Source organism: Scardinius erythrophthalmus (assembly GCF_964197995.2).
Source record: "Scardinius erythrophthalmus genome assembly, chromosome: 3".
NCBI lineage: Eukaryota > Metazoa > Chordata > Actinopteri > Cypriniformes > Leuciscidae > Scardinius > Scardinius erythrophthalmus.
The window spans coordinates 37,578,414-37,596,553 of record NC_138223.1 but is presented as its reverse complement, the minus strand read 5'-3'; the positions used below and the strand labels follow the sequence as shown (position 1 = coordinate 37,596,553).

Here is an 18,140-nt window from a genome sequence, read left to right as displayed (position 1 = left end):
ATATATATATATATATATATATATATATAAATTTTAATTAGTGATACAAATAAATAAAATATTCATAATTGTTAAAAAATTATTTCAAAGTCTATTTTAAAAGTCTTTATATATATATATATATATATCTATATGGAGAATCTTTATGAATATTATTTATCTGTATCATTAATAATATTTTTATATATTTTATTAATATTCATATTTTAATATGTCCGTTTATCCATCTATCGGTAGATAGATAGATACGATAGATAGATTTTATTATTTTGGGGGGGGATTTTAGTTTTTATGAATATTATTACTTTTAACAATACTATTTAACAAAAGTATTTTTATTTTAATATTTCTTACTAAATATTATTATAATCTGATATTATAATTTATTGCCCTATTAATATTTGCAAACACTAAATGGTTTAAATAATTCAAATATGCTAATTATATCTGCAGTACTAGAATCTCTGCCCAATTCTTTACATTTATTTAAGTGGTTTCATCATAGAATTAATAGCAGTATTTGTGTTTTTCATATCAAATCTCTGCATTTGTGGATAAAGTGTGACTGTGCAGGAGACAACTTTACAATGAATGTCCATGGTTTTTGAAACAAATGAAACGACACAATGTTTATATATGACTTCATTTTTATTCACATTACTGAAAGCACACCTTCACACAACCTATGAATCTTCCCAGTAACATCAGCGCTCATTGAGCGAGTTCTCATGAACGCCGCCACCAGCACTGCAGCTTCATTTGGACAGTATTTGCTGCCATTGAGAGTTGATGTAAACTCGTTCACCGTCTCTGGAGGAAGCCAGTCTTCAGGGATTTCCACCGCACATTGTTCTACAGTACCACTTTTGATGTCCATGTCAAGCTTAATATTCACATCATCTACCACTAAAGATGTGCAAACGCTGAATTTTGGAGTTTTGCCATAAACCCACTCCCACATTTGAATATCATTTGTCATCTTATGAATGCCTGGCATAAGAGCTTCATGAGCGGGGTCAACTGTGATGACTGGGCTGTCAAAGCCAAATTCATCATTGAACTGGGAAGCGATAGCCTCCATGATAGTGTCGGCGTCCAGAGTGGGATCCACATCCGAAAGGTTCTTGACAGGGGAAGGAACGCTTGGGGTGGCATTGCTCCTGATGACTTCAGAAGTGTTACTCTTCAGAACTGAGGACAATATTGAACGATCCACAGAACACAGCAATGTACAGTGATGATAAGCAGAGGTTCTGCCTAATTTCGCAGCAGTGCCTGAAATCTTGTGATGCCCATTCAACAAAATATCAAATCTGTCTGTTGCAGTGACATCTAGACCGGGTCTGAGTGCTTTCAATGCACTGGTAACGACTTTGAGATTTCTGTGACGGTCGTATTTCTTCTTGGAGGTGAAGAAGGTCATGTTGATGTTCCCAAAATCATGGAAAACCGTCCCACCTCCACTGCGACGTCTCGCTAGCGGGATCCCCAAGCGCCTCATCAGGGGAAGGTTACACTCCTGCCAGGGGTTTTGATGTCTACCTATGACCACCACTGGGGAATTTCTCCATAATAACAATATGCTTCTGTTTTGAAGATCAACGTGATCGTGAATCCAGTCTTCTAAGGCTAGGTTCTCAAATATGCCAGCTGACGCAGATTTTAGGATGACACCAGCTTTCCCCATCTCATCGAAGTAGGTGGACAAAGTGCTTTTGAGGCGAGCTGACCCAGAGAGGACACATGCCCTGTTTGACAGTCTCAAAATCATCGCTAATCGCTCGAAATGTTGGTAAGGCTCTAATACATCACATATTATTTGATTCTGAGGTGTATAGCGAATACTTTCGAGACAAAGTCGCACATAAAAAACAAATCTTTACAGTTTACGTACCGCTTATTCCCATGCCTGCAGTTCACATTGACAACCGGGTCAACAGGATCACATCTCCTGGCAAGTCAAAATAAAAGTCCTGCACGACATAATTTAATTATACAAAATTTGAATATTAAATGTATGTAATGTTAAGTAAATAATAACAGTATTTCAATAATTATATAAACTCTTCCTCGGGTAATGTCTTAAAAATTTTATCAGATTAAAAAAAAATTCGTGACGGACTTTTATTTTGACATGTTGTTTTAGAGGCAGGCGTTTGATTTCGTGTTTCACAAAGTTGGCCAACTGTTTTAGGAGGTTGTATTTTTTTTCGAGTTTTGTTTATAATTTAAATTTTAACAAACAGAGGATACAATAACACGCAACGAATCTTTCAGACAACAAGTTATGTTTCAATATTCAACAAATAAAAAAGAAAAGATAAATAAAAGGGGGAGGGGCACAACATATTATTCTGAAAGAATATTAAACATGACACAAATTCTAGATTTTTTTTATAGCTTTCTTATTAACACACGTTGTGATTGTATAAAATACAAATGTAACTCTTGTTTGAAGATGTTAAAGCGGGATTTGCTTTTTGTATATTTGCATGCATGGATATAAACTTTCCAATAATTAAAAGAAGGTCTGCAAAAACTTGCTTTGATTAGATTATTCTCATTAATATAAAACCCAAAAGAATGTGTATATAAGTGTGACATGGAAAAATCACAAAAGTTGTTGCTGTATTTTATTTCCACGAAACTTTTTACTACAAACATGAAACCACTGCCTCACTTTACCTAAAAACTAGCCTATTGAAAACGTTATAATTATCATTTTGATACACTGTAAGATCACAAAAACTTTTTTTTACCATGAAAAAGCTGTTTACCATAACATTCTTTATAGCTGAATTGAAATTAATTAATATCATCATCATCATCATCATCATCATCATCATTTTTCTGTCTAAAATGAATCTGTGTGCGTGCTTTTGTTCACAGTTGGTGTTTGTCGCACTGTGGGAAGAGCCTGTATATTTAAAGACCACTAGGTGGTATTAGATAATACCGAATGCATAATTCAGTTTGACAGCTGTAATTTGATCAGTACAAGATCCATGTTACTCTTCTCAAAGTAGTTAATGATTAAAGTTCTTAATGAGATGAGGACATTACTAAATTCAATCAGAAAGAAAGCATTTTGATAAATGGGGTGCATTTTGATCAGTTGATCAAGCACACAAGTGTCCTCTCAAGTTAATATCTGACTTATTCAGATAATTTGATCTTCCTTGAAACAAACTGCACTAAATTCTGTTTCTGTCATAGATCAGAGTTAGTGATATGTACCTCAAATTTAGTTTTAGCTTTGATAACGCTTGGTATAGCTATTTTGACCGGAAGCATTTACTTCACAATAAGGTATATTCAAACATTACAACATTTAGTAATAATTAAATTTTAGTTAATTTTGAGTTTAGTTTTTCTTCAAAAGATGACTCGATAAGTCATGCGGAATGTTTTATGTAGTAAAAAAAAGCTGCAAATAATTTAAAAGTTAATTATCAGTTAATCATTTTTTATATTTTCTTTGTAGGTGTTTCTGTTAAGGTTAAATCGTTAAAAATATCAAGTAAATTTTATGTTGGAGTAAGCTGAAGACTAAAAACGTTTTTGTAAATAACAATGGGGGAGTGAATCGGTGAAAGTCAATTCTCTGAAATCTGATTGGTCAGCTTCTCGTCTCTGATTGGCTGTTGCACTGACTGAGTGGAATCTACGCAGAGCTCTGAGCGGATGCTTCCGGTATGACCGTTCTTTGACAGATCGGGACGGACCGTCGCTTTCAGGTAGGGTTATCAACGACACACCATGTACAGTTTTACTGGTCATCCGGATTATGTGACAGCATGTTTTATATCTAGTGTAAGTTTATTGTGTGTGCCGTGAGAGTTTCCCGGTTGAGGTCGCAGACGGTGCTGTGTGTTGATCTGCTGAGGTCACCGCACAGCATCACCGCCAAATGCACTTCACAACGCTGAATGCAGAGAAAAAACATCAAGACATGACGGCTGAGTCATGGGTTTAAATAACGGACTGATCTGCAATCACTTTCTTAAATGCATGCGTTTATCTTCAGTGTACTGCCATCCAGGGCTTGTTTGCTGTCATGTTTTAACCCGTGATCAGCTGATGAGACCATCCGTGTGTGATGATGCTGTTTCATTATTCCTACAACTGATGACATGTTCTGCTTTTCATATGACATGGGAATGAGCATAAATGATGTCTCGTGGACCCTGACTTCTCAGGTATAATGTGGCCTATATAGCATGTGATAGACTTTGGGCAGTGGAAGACACAGACCTCTATGCTGGACCAGCCCGCTTCATCAGTGGCTGACACTTTTAATGAATATGGTACACTTGAGTGTCCTATTACTGAGCAAAGGTCCTACTTCCGTTAGCTGTCCGGTGTTTACTTTTAGGTAAGTTAGACAAACTATTAATACATTTAATGTAGTATGAAAAATAGCTTGTTTAAACACGTCAAATTGTGATTTGTGGTCCATCCTTCCTTAGAGGTCTTGACTCTCTTTACTGTATCTGATACTTCAATACAAATAATAATAATAATTTTAATATAATAATATGCTGAATTGAGGTTTAATAAATGTAGGAAAACATTTAGAGTGACAAAACATAATGTTTAGCAAAACACAACCTCTTTAAGATCAAAAAAACATATATATATACAGTACCGGTCATTTTCTTGATGTTAGCCAAGTAGATCAAAAAACACACACATATATATATATATATATATAAATATATATATATATATATATATATATATATATATATATATATATATATATATATATATATATATATATATATATATGTGGAAGAGTATAATATATATGAAGAGTTCAGATGCAAAAGCCTGTAAGTGCCATCTGAAATTTTCTTCTGGAATGATCATTTTTATAAAGCTTGTAGATTTAAGTTCAGTAATTTCACTTAAATGACACTTAATAGGTCATTTGCATTGCCATTTAAGTGAAATTACTGAACTTAAATCTACAAGCTTTATAAAAATGATCATTCTAGAAGAAAATTTCAGATGGCACTTACAGGCTTTTGCATCTGAACTCTTCATATATATATATATATATTAGGGCTGTCAAACGATTTATCGCGATTAATCGCATCCAAAATAAAAGTTTGTGTTTACATAATTTATGTCTGTGTACGGAGTATAATTATTTTCCATATATAAATACACACACATGCATATATATATTTAAGAAAATGTGTTATTTATATATAAAATATTTATATATAATATAAATTATATATAATATAAATATATATACACAGTATATACATGCAAATATTTCTTAAATATATACATGCATGTGTGTGTATTTATATATAGAAAATAATTATACACCGTACACACACATGTATTATGTAAAAACAAACTTTTATTTTGGATGCGATTAATCGCGATTAATCGTTTGACAGCCCTAATATATATACAGTACCAGTCAAAAGTTTGAAAACATTACTATTTTTAATGTTTTTGAAAGAAGTGTCTTATGCTCATCAAGCCTGCATTTATTTGATCAAAAATACAGAAAAAAATGTAATATTGTCAAATATAATGACAATTGAAAATAATGATTTTCTATTTGAATACACTTTAAAATACAATTTATTTCTGTGATGCAGATCTGGATTTTCATCTGCTATAACTCCAGTCTCTAGTGTCACAGAAGTGTCAGAAATCATTCTAATATGCAGATTTATTATCAATGTTGGAAACAGTTGTGCTGCTTAATATTTTTCTTATAACCTATGATACTTTTTTCAGGATTCTTTGATGAATAAAAAGTTCAAAAAGAACAGCATTTATTTAAAATCGAAATCTTTTGTAACAATTCACACTACCGGTCAAAAGTCAGTAATTTATTATTATTTTTTTAATTGCTATGTATCAGTTATTTAAGTATTTTATACATTTGATCTATATTCGGTGTGTTAATTTAATGTGTTCTGATAGAAAAACACCATTGTAAACTATACAGACATTTCCCAAATTTTAGGTTATAAAAATTAGTGATGTACTGAAAAAAAAAAAAAAATTATCGAAACGCCGAAACTGAAATTAAATTTAGCTGAAAGTACTGAAAATAAAGTTTGGATCATTAAATTTAAGTGCATTCAGGTGAGTTTAATTAAACTCTGTATGCTGTTCTGGTGTCATTTTCTCAGGTGATAAATTAAAACTAGTTCTTCAGCTGCAAGCCGCTTCTTAATATTTAAGACGGACAAACTTTATGGATTGCTAATCTTTTTAAGTGCATCCACAGGGCCGACGTGTTTACCTGTTGTAACTTTTTGTAGTGTGGACATAATATATGCAGACACGGTCAAAACGGTCTGTGAAGCGCTAATAATTTCATTGTCAGTGAAATTTCTATTTTTGACAAAGTTAATAAAAATACTTTAATAATTTGTGTTAGTACTAAACAGTAAACACTAATACAAATTTCAAATCCACTTGATGTTAACTGGCAACATTGTCTGAATTAAGCACCTCCTTTCACTGACCATTTGTTGAAAATCTTTTTTTTTTTTTTTTTTTAAGCGTTTCGGCCCTATTTTGTACTGTATTCATGAAAAGTGTCAGCAGTTGTTTACATCAAAGTCCTGCTTGAGTTTATGCATGAGTGGTCTTTGTCGCAGCAGCATCAGTATGCATGACATTTGAAATCAATGTTCACAAAAATGTTCACAGTGTGTTGTTTAGGCTGTTGGTCACACTTGACCGTTGAACATGTCTAAGTTCGTTTCTTATTGAATCGTTGAGTGTTGTAGTTGTCAGTTGGGGGCTTTGAAACAAAACTGTGTCTGTAAGTGTGTGTGTGTGCCCATCTTTTCTTGTTCTCTCATGCTTAAGGGTGCATACTAAGGGCATTGTTAACTGAGGACAATGGCCATTAGAAGGTTCCCATTAGTGAGTAACAAATACAGGCATTTCAGCTTTTCTTTCTCTTTCCCCTGTCATTATTGCCCTGTGGTTTCCATTTACTTTCTTATTATTCTATAGTGTGTTATTGAATGTCAGAGTTTTTCAAAGCTATCTCTGTCTATAATCAATCTGAATGTGATACAGTCACCTCCGGAAAAATGGTTTCCAGAATAATTGTTAAAAATACAGTACAATGTTAAACACATTTGAACAACCTGTAAATTTTACAATTTAATTTAAATTGTAATTTACACACACACACACACACACACACACACACACACACACACACACACACACAAAAAAAGTGTGTGTCCTTTTCCTTGTCCTTTACCATATACTGACACAGGGATGTGATTTATCTGTATTTAGATCCATTATTTTTACGGATTTTCATATTTACTGATGACCCAATGTGAATTGCGTAAATCCGAGGGGAAAAAAATGGTTGTGGGGGCAGTCTGGTTACTGTATGATGAAATCGTGAAATGGCCAAATAAAAGTGTTACTTTTTCTGATACGTTTATTTCATGCAAGGATTGCTTCTGACAGAGCTGCATGTTAACCAGTGTTCAAAGGGCCAAATGCAAGTAAGAATCTGGGTTGAAATGGTGTTACTCGTCAGTTGTCTGGTAACTTTTTATGAATTTTGACAGTGCATGGTTGTGAGAATGTCATATGGCTTAGTGCGATCATCAAATTGCGACGGTTGTGATGTAGTTATATAGTCTGACATGTTTCATTGTAAAGCACAGCGCTATCAGGTTTTCCTTCTTTTTTGCTTTAGCTGATCACATCCACCATTATCACACAGTGGCTAAAGAGAAACACATGATTAATCAAAGTTCATCACAAGCAGCTTTTCCACAAGCTGAGAGAATAGCATCCATCATGGTAACACTCACTAAAATAATGCAATAAAACATTTAACAAGATGTAACAGAACATACAGAAATAAGATGTAACATAAAACCCTTATGTACATAATTCAAAAAAAGAAGAAACATAATTATTAAAATGTGACGTGTTAAGGCCCTATCACAGCAAGAACGACAATATAACTGTAATGTTAACTATATTAGCGCCCACACCATGGACGACGTCTTTCTGTTTATTACACGCTGCAGTTTTGTCGTCTGCCGCTTTAAATGCTCGAGCTCTTTAACGCAGGATGGATTCTGATTTGCTTTCATTGTTTTTATCGTTCATCAGCTGGAAAAAAGTCTCTTACAGTGAAAATTACAAACATTTTTATAGTCATCTCCAGCCATTACCAGTGCGCTTTATCCAAGCTCACAGTCAGATATGGATATGTGGATGAATCCCTTGATGTCTGCTGTGATCTCAGTAATCTGATCCTCTGTCCACCCCCATTGTGTTCAGTTGTTTGCCTCCAGACACTGTGATGACATCACTGAATGGCTTTAGATGGACTCATGCTCAGTTATTTTTTGGTGTGGATGGGAGATGCAAGTAAACATGCAATTTTGTTGAAGGGTTGAATTCGCCTCAGTCTCACGCTATAAACGTGCTCATGTGTGTAATGAATGTGAAGGGCTTTTATTGTATGCTGCAACGGTCAGCAAAATCAGCGAGCGTGTGGTTCAGTGTACATGCAGTCTGCTTGTGCAACCCTGGATGTGAAAGGAACTAGTGAAGATGGGGTTATGGTGGGTATAGAGGAAGATCGTGAGAATTAAATCATGCTGTAGTAAGGCCAGATGGATGTGTGTGTGTGTGTGTGTGTGTGTGTGTGTTTGGGTGTCTGTTAGGGATGATGACGTCAGTTTGGGGAGTTTCCTCTGCTGATTGTGATCATTGGCAGACCTGTTTTTCAGCCCTGTTTATATTAACATTGCTATTATTAAAACAATATTTACATTTTTTTTTAAATACTGGTTTTATTTGTTTTTGTGCATTTGTGTGATACACAATAAGGGATTGAATGTTATAATAATCATTATATTTATTATAATTAAGTGTTATTTTAGTATTATTTGTATGCTATTATAGTATTTATTAATATTTAGATTTTTTTTAAATATTTTTATTTAGCCTTTATCCATTTTAATTCCAGTTTTAGTATTATTATTATTTATTTTTTACTGTAACCTAAACGTATTTTATTTCTGTTACAAATATTCAAATTATCACAGAATTACTGAGATGAATGTTTATAGTTCGGATAGAAACACTACGGTAGCGATCAAACTTGACTTGTTTCAAATAACGATTGTATTGATTGCATCATTACACCAGTAGGTGGAGACAAGTGACTGTTAAAAATGTATGTGTCATTGAATTATTCATCAATCAATCATCATTCAAGAGTTTCGTTCAAAAAGGCTGATTCATCCAATAATGAAACCAATTCTTTACGAGTGAGTCATTGAATCTTTTTTTTTTTTTTTATAATTTATTCAAATTAAAGGGATGGTTCGGCTTAATTGCACCATGACCTCGAGCCAAACACCCCCCAGAAGCCTTTTTTCCCTTGGTTGAACATTATTAAAGTTAAAGCTTATTTAGAGATATCAGCCGAATGGCATAGTGCAGGCGCTAATGGATCCAAGGATGTTTCTCGTAAATTACCCCACTAATAATGCCCAGAATGGTACCAAACGTCTACAGTAGTACAAATAGGTTCTGTACTCATAAAACGAGGCATTGGAAAGTTTGTAAGTACATCAGGAGTTTATTTAAATAACACTTTCCTGATGGCTAATGCTACCGCTAACCCGGACGTCGAGGTCACTTCCGTGATTTGGGAAAAGCCCGTAAAAGTCCTGGCAGAAAGCGATGCATAAGGATGTAGTGCAGGGATAGACAACTCCGGTCCTGGAGGGCCACTGTCCTGCAGAGTTTAGCTCCAACCCTAATTAAACACACCTGAACAAGGCAATCAGTGTTTTCAGGATTACTAAATAGATACAGGCAGGTGAGTTTTTATCAGGGCTGAAGCTAAACTCTGCAGGACAGTGGCCCTCCAGGACCGGAGTTGTCTATCCCTGATGTAGTGTGTCTGACAGATTTTCTATTAATCAAATTGTGTGCCATAGCTGTTATTATATTGTGTATTTTAGCATGGCTGAGAAGCTGTATTGACCAATCATCATCCATGATCTGTTTTTTAATCTGGTGGCATTTTCTTTATTTTAGTAATCCATCCGGATGAATATGCATTGACTTGAACTAAATATATGTACGTAGTGACCTTTGTTTTCAGCCTGTCGTGATCCTGATTGAATGTGTGATGGTGATCTTTGCATGTTGCATTAAGCCTGTTGTCTTGCTCTGTGTTGCAGTGCCTGTTGTTGATGGCCCAGCTGAGTATTGAGGTAGAATGGGACAGAGCACATCGAGCCCGGAGTCTGCAGAACCTCCAGAGGTGAGCAGCACCACCATAATGCTTTTCCTTATCCACAAATACACAAAACCTTACCTTCTCAGTCTGAGCTTTTCAGAAGTTTCAATGTGAGTGCAATGGAGTACCTAAATTCTGAGGACAAATTAGACAAATTAGCCCAATTTCCCGAGCTCTCTTTGCATGTCTTGGATTGTTGGCAGTTATCTATCAACATCTAACCCAATCTGCTTCCTGTATATAGGGTGACTATTATGCTTTTCATATTTGAAATTGTTCATTGCCATTTTTAGCCCTGTTCATGCTTTACTCTGGGTTAGTAATTTTAATATTAAACTTTTGAAAATTTCACACTGTTTGTAAACCATTGGTTAATGTTCTCATAGTTTGCATATTCAAAAGGTTTATAGCATTGATTGGACATGTATAGCACATAACAAGCAAGCTGTTTGGTTTTATAACAGTTTGTTGGCCTATGGAAAAGTCCATATGTAAATACGCTGTGTAATAAGCGCATTAATATTTTAGAGGTATTTTATGAACGGTTGTCTGTTGTTAAACAGCTTGCTGTTACATTTTAGGTACACTGTACAGTACACTGTATATTATTTAGTGATGCACCGATTATGATTTTTCATGGCTGATTTTGATACTGGTTGCCGATTTTGCTCTATAACAGGCAAACTGGCCTTAAAAAATATCTGTAGCCATTTTAAATTAAAGGCAACAACTGCATTTTAATCATGATCCAAAGTAAGATGCTACACACATGATGTAGCATAAGCAGATGTATAATTTCAAGATTTAAAGAAAAAAACAGAATGGTCTGATTTTAGATTTGTGAAATTATGCTACATAGTAGAGATGCCCGGATGGGCTATTATTTCATCCGCAACCGCATCACAAAACTCATCATCCGTCCGCCATCCATCCGCACCAACGTTTTTGACCAATTTTCAAAACCGCACCCGCCCGCCATCCGCCGATTGGTGTATACATATATTTTTCATTTGATTGGTTCAACCGCCCGCCACCCACCCGAATTTAATTTACATATTATTTTTCGTCACGTCATCCGCCCAATCCGCGGTTTATCCGCGGAGTCCGCGGCTGTAATCGCCAACCGCGCATCTCTACTACATAGACACCTACACAGAAAAAGGTCTGAATGAAAATGCAAATTCACTCTCTGACAGTAGGTGGCGCTTATGGAACAGCAGCACTTTTGGGGGTAATGCTGAACACAAAGCAGCTCTGTGCTTATAAACGCTTCTTTATTCGGAGGTAAGGGGAAAAGAAAATGCCATTTTCTGAAGACAATCAGTTCCCTTCAGAGATACATTCATATAAACCCCCACCACCAATTCAGTATTTATGTTTTTCTTCCAATATTTCGAGCATCGTGAACAGTGAGCTTGCTGTGCCTGGTACAGTATCGGAGTTCTCTTCTTTGCATGTCCCATCTCTGGCCTGTGTTAACTTAATATTGTAATATTTCCTCACAAATTACATTTTGGGAAATGATTGCAATGCAGTTTGTCCAGAATAGAGAGAAATCTCTAAAATCTAAAATAAAACTAAAAAACGATTTATGGACGATCGACCTGTACATCTCTAATACTTTTGAATCCACAACTGCTCTGGTGCGAAATTACTCGAGTGTTTGTCAGTCCTGAGTTTAAAAAGTAGTTTACCATAGTGATAATGTGAATATCCCTCAAGTTTTGGACTCTTTTTCTGTGCAGAATGTCTTCATTCACACATACTGATAAGCAGCTGCACTGCTTTCCCATCATGCACCTTGCACCTCATTCACGTTCCTTCACAAACCCAACCCCGCTTTCACCAATCTGTTCACGTGTCAATATCAGCAGCGGTTTACTTTTGTTTTACAACCTTCTTTTCCTTCTCTCATAAATCTTCTTTGTGTATATCCTTGGCAGTTGTTTTTTGTAGCTGAACAGATTGTCTGCAGCTAATCTGATCATGGGCTTTTTTTTAGCTCTGTCATGATGGGCAAAGTGAGAGTTTAGAAAATACAACTAGATTCTTGGAGTAGGAATACAGAATTGCACAAATCCATATCTCGGTCCAAAGATTACAAATCGCAAGGGTGCATTTGCTTACGAAACATCACTCTGAATGTTGGACTATCAAAGCAAGTCCATTAACAGTTTTATTAAGGGATATTACAGGTGCACTAAGTAATAATATCCTTTTATTTATATCTTAAGTTAAAGAAATTAATAGTAATTTTGGAAAATATGATTAAAATGGTGTACATTCACTTAAAGGGTTAGGCTAGTTCACCCAAAATGAAAATTCTATCATCAATTACTTACTTTCATGTTGTTCCTAACCCGTAAGACTTTCGTTCATCTTCGAAACACAAATTAAGATGTTTTTAATGAAATAAGGGATATTTCTGTCCCTCCAATAAAGTCCCCCTGTAGTCACTGATTGTATCCCTTAAAACTCATCTTTAATGACCAAAATTACATATTTAAATGTTTTTTCCTTGAAAAACAATTTCTTCGTGCCTTAAAATAGCTTGAATGTAACTCTACTACACCCTTGCCTCATTTAGTATACGCGGTTCTATGAATATGCAAATGAGCCCCGCCTCCACTCACTCACACCAGCTCAGAGATCCACTCGTTGACGATCACACGTTGTTGTGATTGATTACAAGGGTGTTTGTGACGTCAGAAACACCAGCGATTTCAAACCGTGTTTTTGAGTCTGTCTTTGGTTTACTGTAGCCTGACTACGTCAGACCTCCTACTTCCGCTCAATTTCATTTCGCTTCTGTAGTCAGTCTGAGATAGCAGCCTATCTTTCAGTTTTCCAGCGGCCTTCGGATGGCCAGGCCAATCAACAGGGCGGGCTGAGAGCCGTGACGTAGACGCTGATTGTACCTTGGATGCGTAGATTTACTTCACATAATCTGCAAAAGTCGTTCACAGCCATGTTCACTCCGGTATTTCGCTCGATGGTTTTGTTTTCGCATCATACATGTGTTTACAGTGGAAGTTAGATGCGGCTGAGCATGCGCATAACACACGCCATAACCAAACGTCATGTGATTGGCTTACGGGTAACCAATGATTTTAAACTTCAGACAAGCGACCCCCGCGAGAAAGAAAACTTTTCAGTTGTGCCATGCCAGACTCTGTCTACAAAGCAAAGCGAAGTAGCAGAGTTTGGTATTACCAGGCTAGGTTTACTGCAGTTCTAAGGAGAAAATACTCAGCAATGGTGTTGACTTATGAATTTGCACATGGTTTGTCTTAAAGCATATTAAAAACACCACATAGACATTCTCGAGGTCGGACATCCGGGACTTGTGCTCCCATAATGCACTGCGCACGCATAGCAACCACGGCGAAGGGTAAAACAAACAAGCGCCCGCCATTAAGCAACACACGAAGCGGAAGACAAACGAGTACCTAACTCTTTTCCTTTGGTTGCAAATCATGCCGAAAAACTGTTGTGGTGTTGGTTGCAACAACAACAATCTCAACTATCAGATCTGTCACTTTTATTACGAAATTCAGACAACAAATAGCGTTTTGGCGCTTGTAAATGTGACGCGACCATAGACAGTAACGTTACGGCGCTGATCCACTTGTCCGACACGACTGTCGCGTGGTGTCGCGACGCCTCCCCACATTGGTACGTTGATGGGCGTTTACCGCTATGGGCGTGGTTTTGACCGAGTGGGAAATGTAGCGTATCAGAACAGAGGACCTGCAAGAGACTTCCCTCCGTCTCCATATGCTCTACTTCTATTGGATAGACGCGCCGCGTTTGACGGACTTCATTTGCATAAAGATGGGCATCGGCCAGCTTTTTGACGCGCAGCACTTTTTCAAATGAAGCGCCGCCTTCCCGGAATGCTTTGCGGGTGCGACAAAGTCGCGTGACGTCACCCATAGGAATATAGTGGAGCGCGGCGCGACAGAAGTGTCGCACGGACAAGTGGATCAGCGCCGTTAGATAAGGACGCGACAGATCCCTAGCGGCACGTGAACCAACCGATCTTCTCTACTAGCTGACAGTAAATAAACACGAATGAACAATGTTGAAAGATACCTTACAACTTACCGAAATGTATATTTCATCATATCGACCAATCAATCAAACAAAGGGGTCAGTAAAACAGCTGGAGAATGTCACATTGCATTTACCTCAGGAAATCCATTTGATGACCATAATATGGATATGGCACGTAACGTTAGTTGGCTAGAAAAAAAGAGCTATAGGGAGTATTTTGCTAAATATGAATAATACTGCCAGCTGATGGGGCTCTCTGTATCATGTTTTCAGCATTAGGCGAGTTGTTTTTTTCTTGAGAAAAATTAATGCCTATCTTGCGTAGCCTACCTAATATTTACGTTATCCAAATGAGTCAATATTAAATCAAATCCCAATAATTGAATTGAAATAATAAAAAAGCGTAACGTTAGCTAAGCTTACCAGAAATTGTGCCATGTAAACATTGTAACATGTTGTCACTAAACCTAATAAAATTCAGATTAGTTACTAAAATGTTTTGACAATCAAAATACACTTAATGTGATGCAATATTTTTTTTTTTTTTACAGACGCTAGGAGACTGTTGATAAGACATTTTGTAATAGAAGATCTGTATTCATATAGCGCCTTTCACAGGTAGTTAGTCACAAATCGCTTAATTACATGAGTGTTTTATTACATTCACTTCTCACCACCAATATACATTCGCATACAAAGACCATTCATCATTAATACAAAGTAGTCCGTTAGTATCCATAATTGACATAGTCCACAGCAAAACTTCCGTGAATAGATACCTTTTTGATTTGCCTCGGGCTTTGCCATCGGTTTGTTTTACCCTTCGCGGCTTGTTGCTACGCAGGTCACATGATTTGTGACGCAACGCCGACCAAGAGAATATAAACAACATTAAAGGGGTGGTAAAACACCTTTTTTCGAAGGCTTGATTGTGTTTGTGGGGTGCACTGTAACATGTGTTCATGCTTCGTTTTTTAAAATTCGCATTATTTTTCACATATTTAACCATTATTCTACACTGCTCTGTCCCTCCTTGTAAAAACGGTCGGATGATTTCCTGGTTCTAAGAAGCCCCGCCCTCAAAAATACGTAATGGGCTCAGATTGGTTAGCTGGCCCAGTGTGTTGTGATTCGCTAACCGCCAAGTTCACGTTGTTTCGGAAACGCCCCTTACCCTCACCGGTAGTTTGTGCTTCAGTAAACAACGCCAACGGCGTAAATATTCCCATACCAGTTTGAGCCCGAATCAGACCCAGAGGATGTTAGTGGAGAGGATCGAGCAGAACCTGTTCAAGAACGGCTGTTAAAGGACGTTTCAGAAAGGTATGTTTTTTTTTTTAAGACTGCAGATCTATTGTGATCGCTATATGAAGCTGTTACTTTTGTATATTTAAAACGATTGTAGCTAAATATCTGTCGCAGAACTATTAACCCAATACGAACACTAAACATCGGCTTTACAACAGTAGCCAAATCAAACACAAACCATGTTTAGCATGCCTGTAGATAAACAATACATAAAAGCTATTAATCAAAGAATAATTTACAGTGATCACATAAACGACAACAACCACGAACATTCCAAGTTCGCTGCGCTGGTGATATTAAACAGAAGTTTGTATGTGTTTGTCGGATAAGTATGAATTAACGTTAGCATTTAACAAACTGGTTTGTGGAGACAAACAGCGTTGTCCTTCGTTTACTTCCTCACTACAATGTACAATTAACCAGCGGCGGTTTCTTCATTAGGGCGATCGGGTGACGCACCACTAAAGTGTGAAAGGGACTTTTTCAATCACTATCTCATTCAACCACAGAGATACGCTAACAGTCACTCACTGTTGTTCTGCCTCTGGATATAGTCCAATCAGCGCCGAGTCACGTTCTGTGGAGTACCGCCTCTTTTTGGGCGATTTCACTCTGGCTGAGAATCGCCCAGAGTCTTCCCATAGACTTACATTCAAAGATTTTTTTTTTTCGAACTGCAGGCACTGCAATGCATTCTCTATGGGTTCCGGGAGGGCTCGCACTAACGTGCTTTCGTCATCATACGTAACCTTAACTTGTGCAGCGATTGGTGGAAACAAATGTACCTCTAATAGTATTTAGCCATAAGCTGAAGTGACATCCAATAATTTCCTCAGTGCATAACTTACATTTCACGGACATATTCTCCATCTGTAAATGTTAGAAAGTCCAGTTTGCTGTCATGAGTGGGCGAGCTTTCTGCAAGCTATACTTCCGTGAACGAGCGCCACCGCGTGCATGCGCGCCGAACAGACGGAGCGCAATGAATAGGAGCGCAATTATTCTGACTAAAATATACATTAGCAGCACTAAATTATAAATATATTTAGCTAAAACATTTGTTGTTGAATATTTGTTGTTGTTGGTGAACATAAATGTGGTAGAGAATTTCAAACCTACATGTGTATTTTTATGATATTAGCTTTTTTTTTTTTTTTTTTTTGGTTTAGTAAATTTAACTACTTCTTTAAAAAGCATTATTTTGTTTTTAGATTGTAATGTTGCAATGTTAGAATGTAATGTGATTTGACCCCTTTTTGGATAGACTGCAGATAGACAGCAACACTATGTTTGTTTTTATAACCTTCAATATGAACATTGTTTGTAGGACAATATCGATCAGGATATTATTTTTTTTTTAATTAAATACAGGTTTTTTTTATTCAAATAGAAAAATAATAATTAAATACTCAGATTATACCATACATCGCCATTTAGCCCAAAAATTCAGATTTATTTGGCAATTGGCTACCCTACCGGCTGAAGTTTTAGCTAAACTTTAGGCTAATGATAGCTACATTATTATCACTGTTAAATTGTTATTTAACAATAAGCCTACATTCAGTCCTGAATTAAAAATTCAGTTTGTTGTGCCCCCCCCCAAATTTTTTAGCACCAGCCGCCACTGCAATTAACAATACGAACTATTACAGGAAAACTCATCAACGAAAAAATCATACTTACATGTTGTGGCTCGTAAACAGCTTCTGTTTTTAAAGTTGGAACTGCTCGATCTTTCAGGACAAGCCGTTGTGTGAATCCTGCATTGTAACTCGTAGATTGAGGAAGCTTATTTCCTCCGGAAAATGTGCAGCACAGAGAGCGAGATTTGGATTATTATTATGAGGGACCGAGTTAAAAATAAATTGTAACCGTCCTTAGGAAGACTGAACAAAGTGGACCTGCAATCTGGGTGAAAATAACAGCGTTTCGACGGCATAGCGGCAAAGACTCTCTACTACCACAACAACTCTTCTCCAAAGCAACATAAAATGGCCTCGCCCCCTCTATGTATTGTGTTCCCAGAGGAGGGGTTTATGTAAATGTTGGGCTTAGTGATGTCAGCAAGCCCACAGGAATGTCGTGTAGTCCTTCTCAGCCGTTTCTGTAGTTCTTAGAAATTGATTTCTTTAAAAGCAAATATCTCCCTTTGCTTTAAACTTTGAACGTTGTAACTTTGCAGATGTTGTTTATGCTCAAACAGCAACATCACACACTAACTAAAGTTAGAAAAGTGAAATCGTGTTTTACCACCCCTTTAAAAGCTTGATTTTCACCATAGGGGGACTTTAAAAGTCTATTCAACCAAAAATCTGACGCTTCAAAAAGTTTAATCCTTCCGAAGTCTTCTGAAGAGGCACGATATGTTTTACATGATTTAATTTAGGCTTTTTTTTCACATATAAACATTGATTAACAAACATACATAGAGCACTCAGATATGATAAATCGACGCTTAACTGTACTTGCTTGACTTGCGAGTCTT

General features: G+C 36.5%; 2 protein-coding genes across 2 annotated transcripts in view; one reads left to right on the top strand and one right to left on the bottom strand.

The window, feature by feature from the left end:
- Positions 1 to 638: 638 nt before the first annotated feature.
- Positions 639 to 1,924, bottom strand: lipt1 (lipoyltransferase 1). The gene has a single exon (XM_081361395.1). It carries the CDS (start codon positions 1,769 to 1,771, stop codon positions 653 to 655), a length of 1,119 nt encoding a protein of 372 aa, XP_081217521.1. The 5' UTR covers positions 1,772 to 1,924; the 3' UTR covers positions 639 to 652.
- Positions 1,925 to 3,670: 1,746 nt separating this feature from the next.
- pnpla6 (patatin-like phospholipase domain containing 6) overlaps positions 3,671 to 18,140 on the top strand; it is a 37,944-nt gene continuing 23,474 nt past the window's right edge. The window contains 2 exon segments of the mRNA XM_081361279.1: positions 3,671 to 3,737; positions 10,233 to 10,315. Coding sequence (XP_081217405.1) covers positions 10,271 to 10,315 — 45 coding nt within the window. The 5' untranslated portion in view covers positions 3,671 to 3,737; positions 10,233 to 10,270.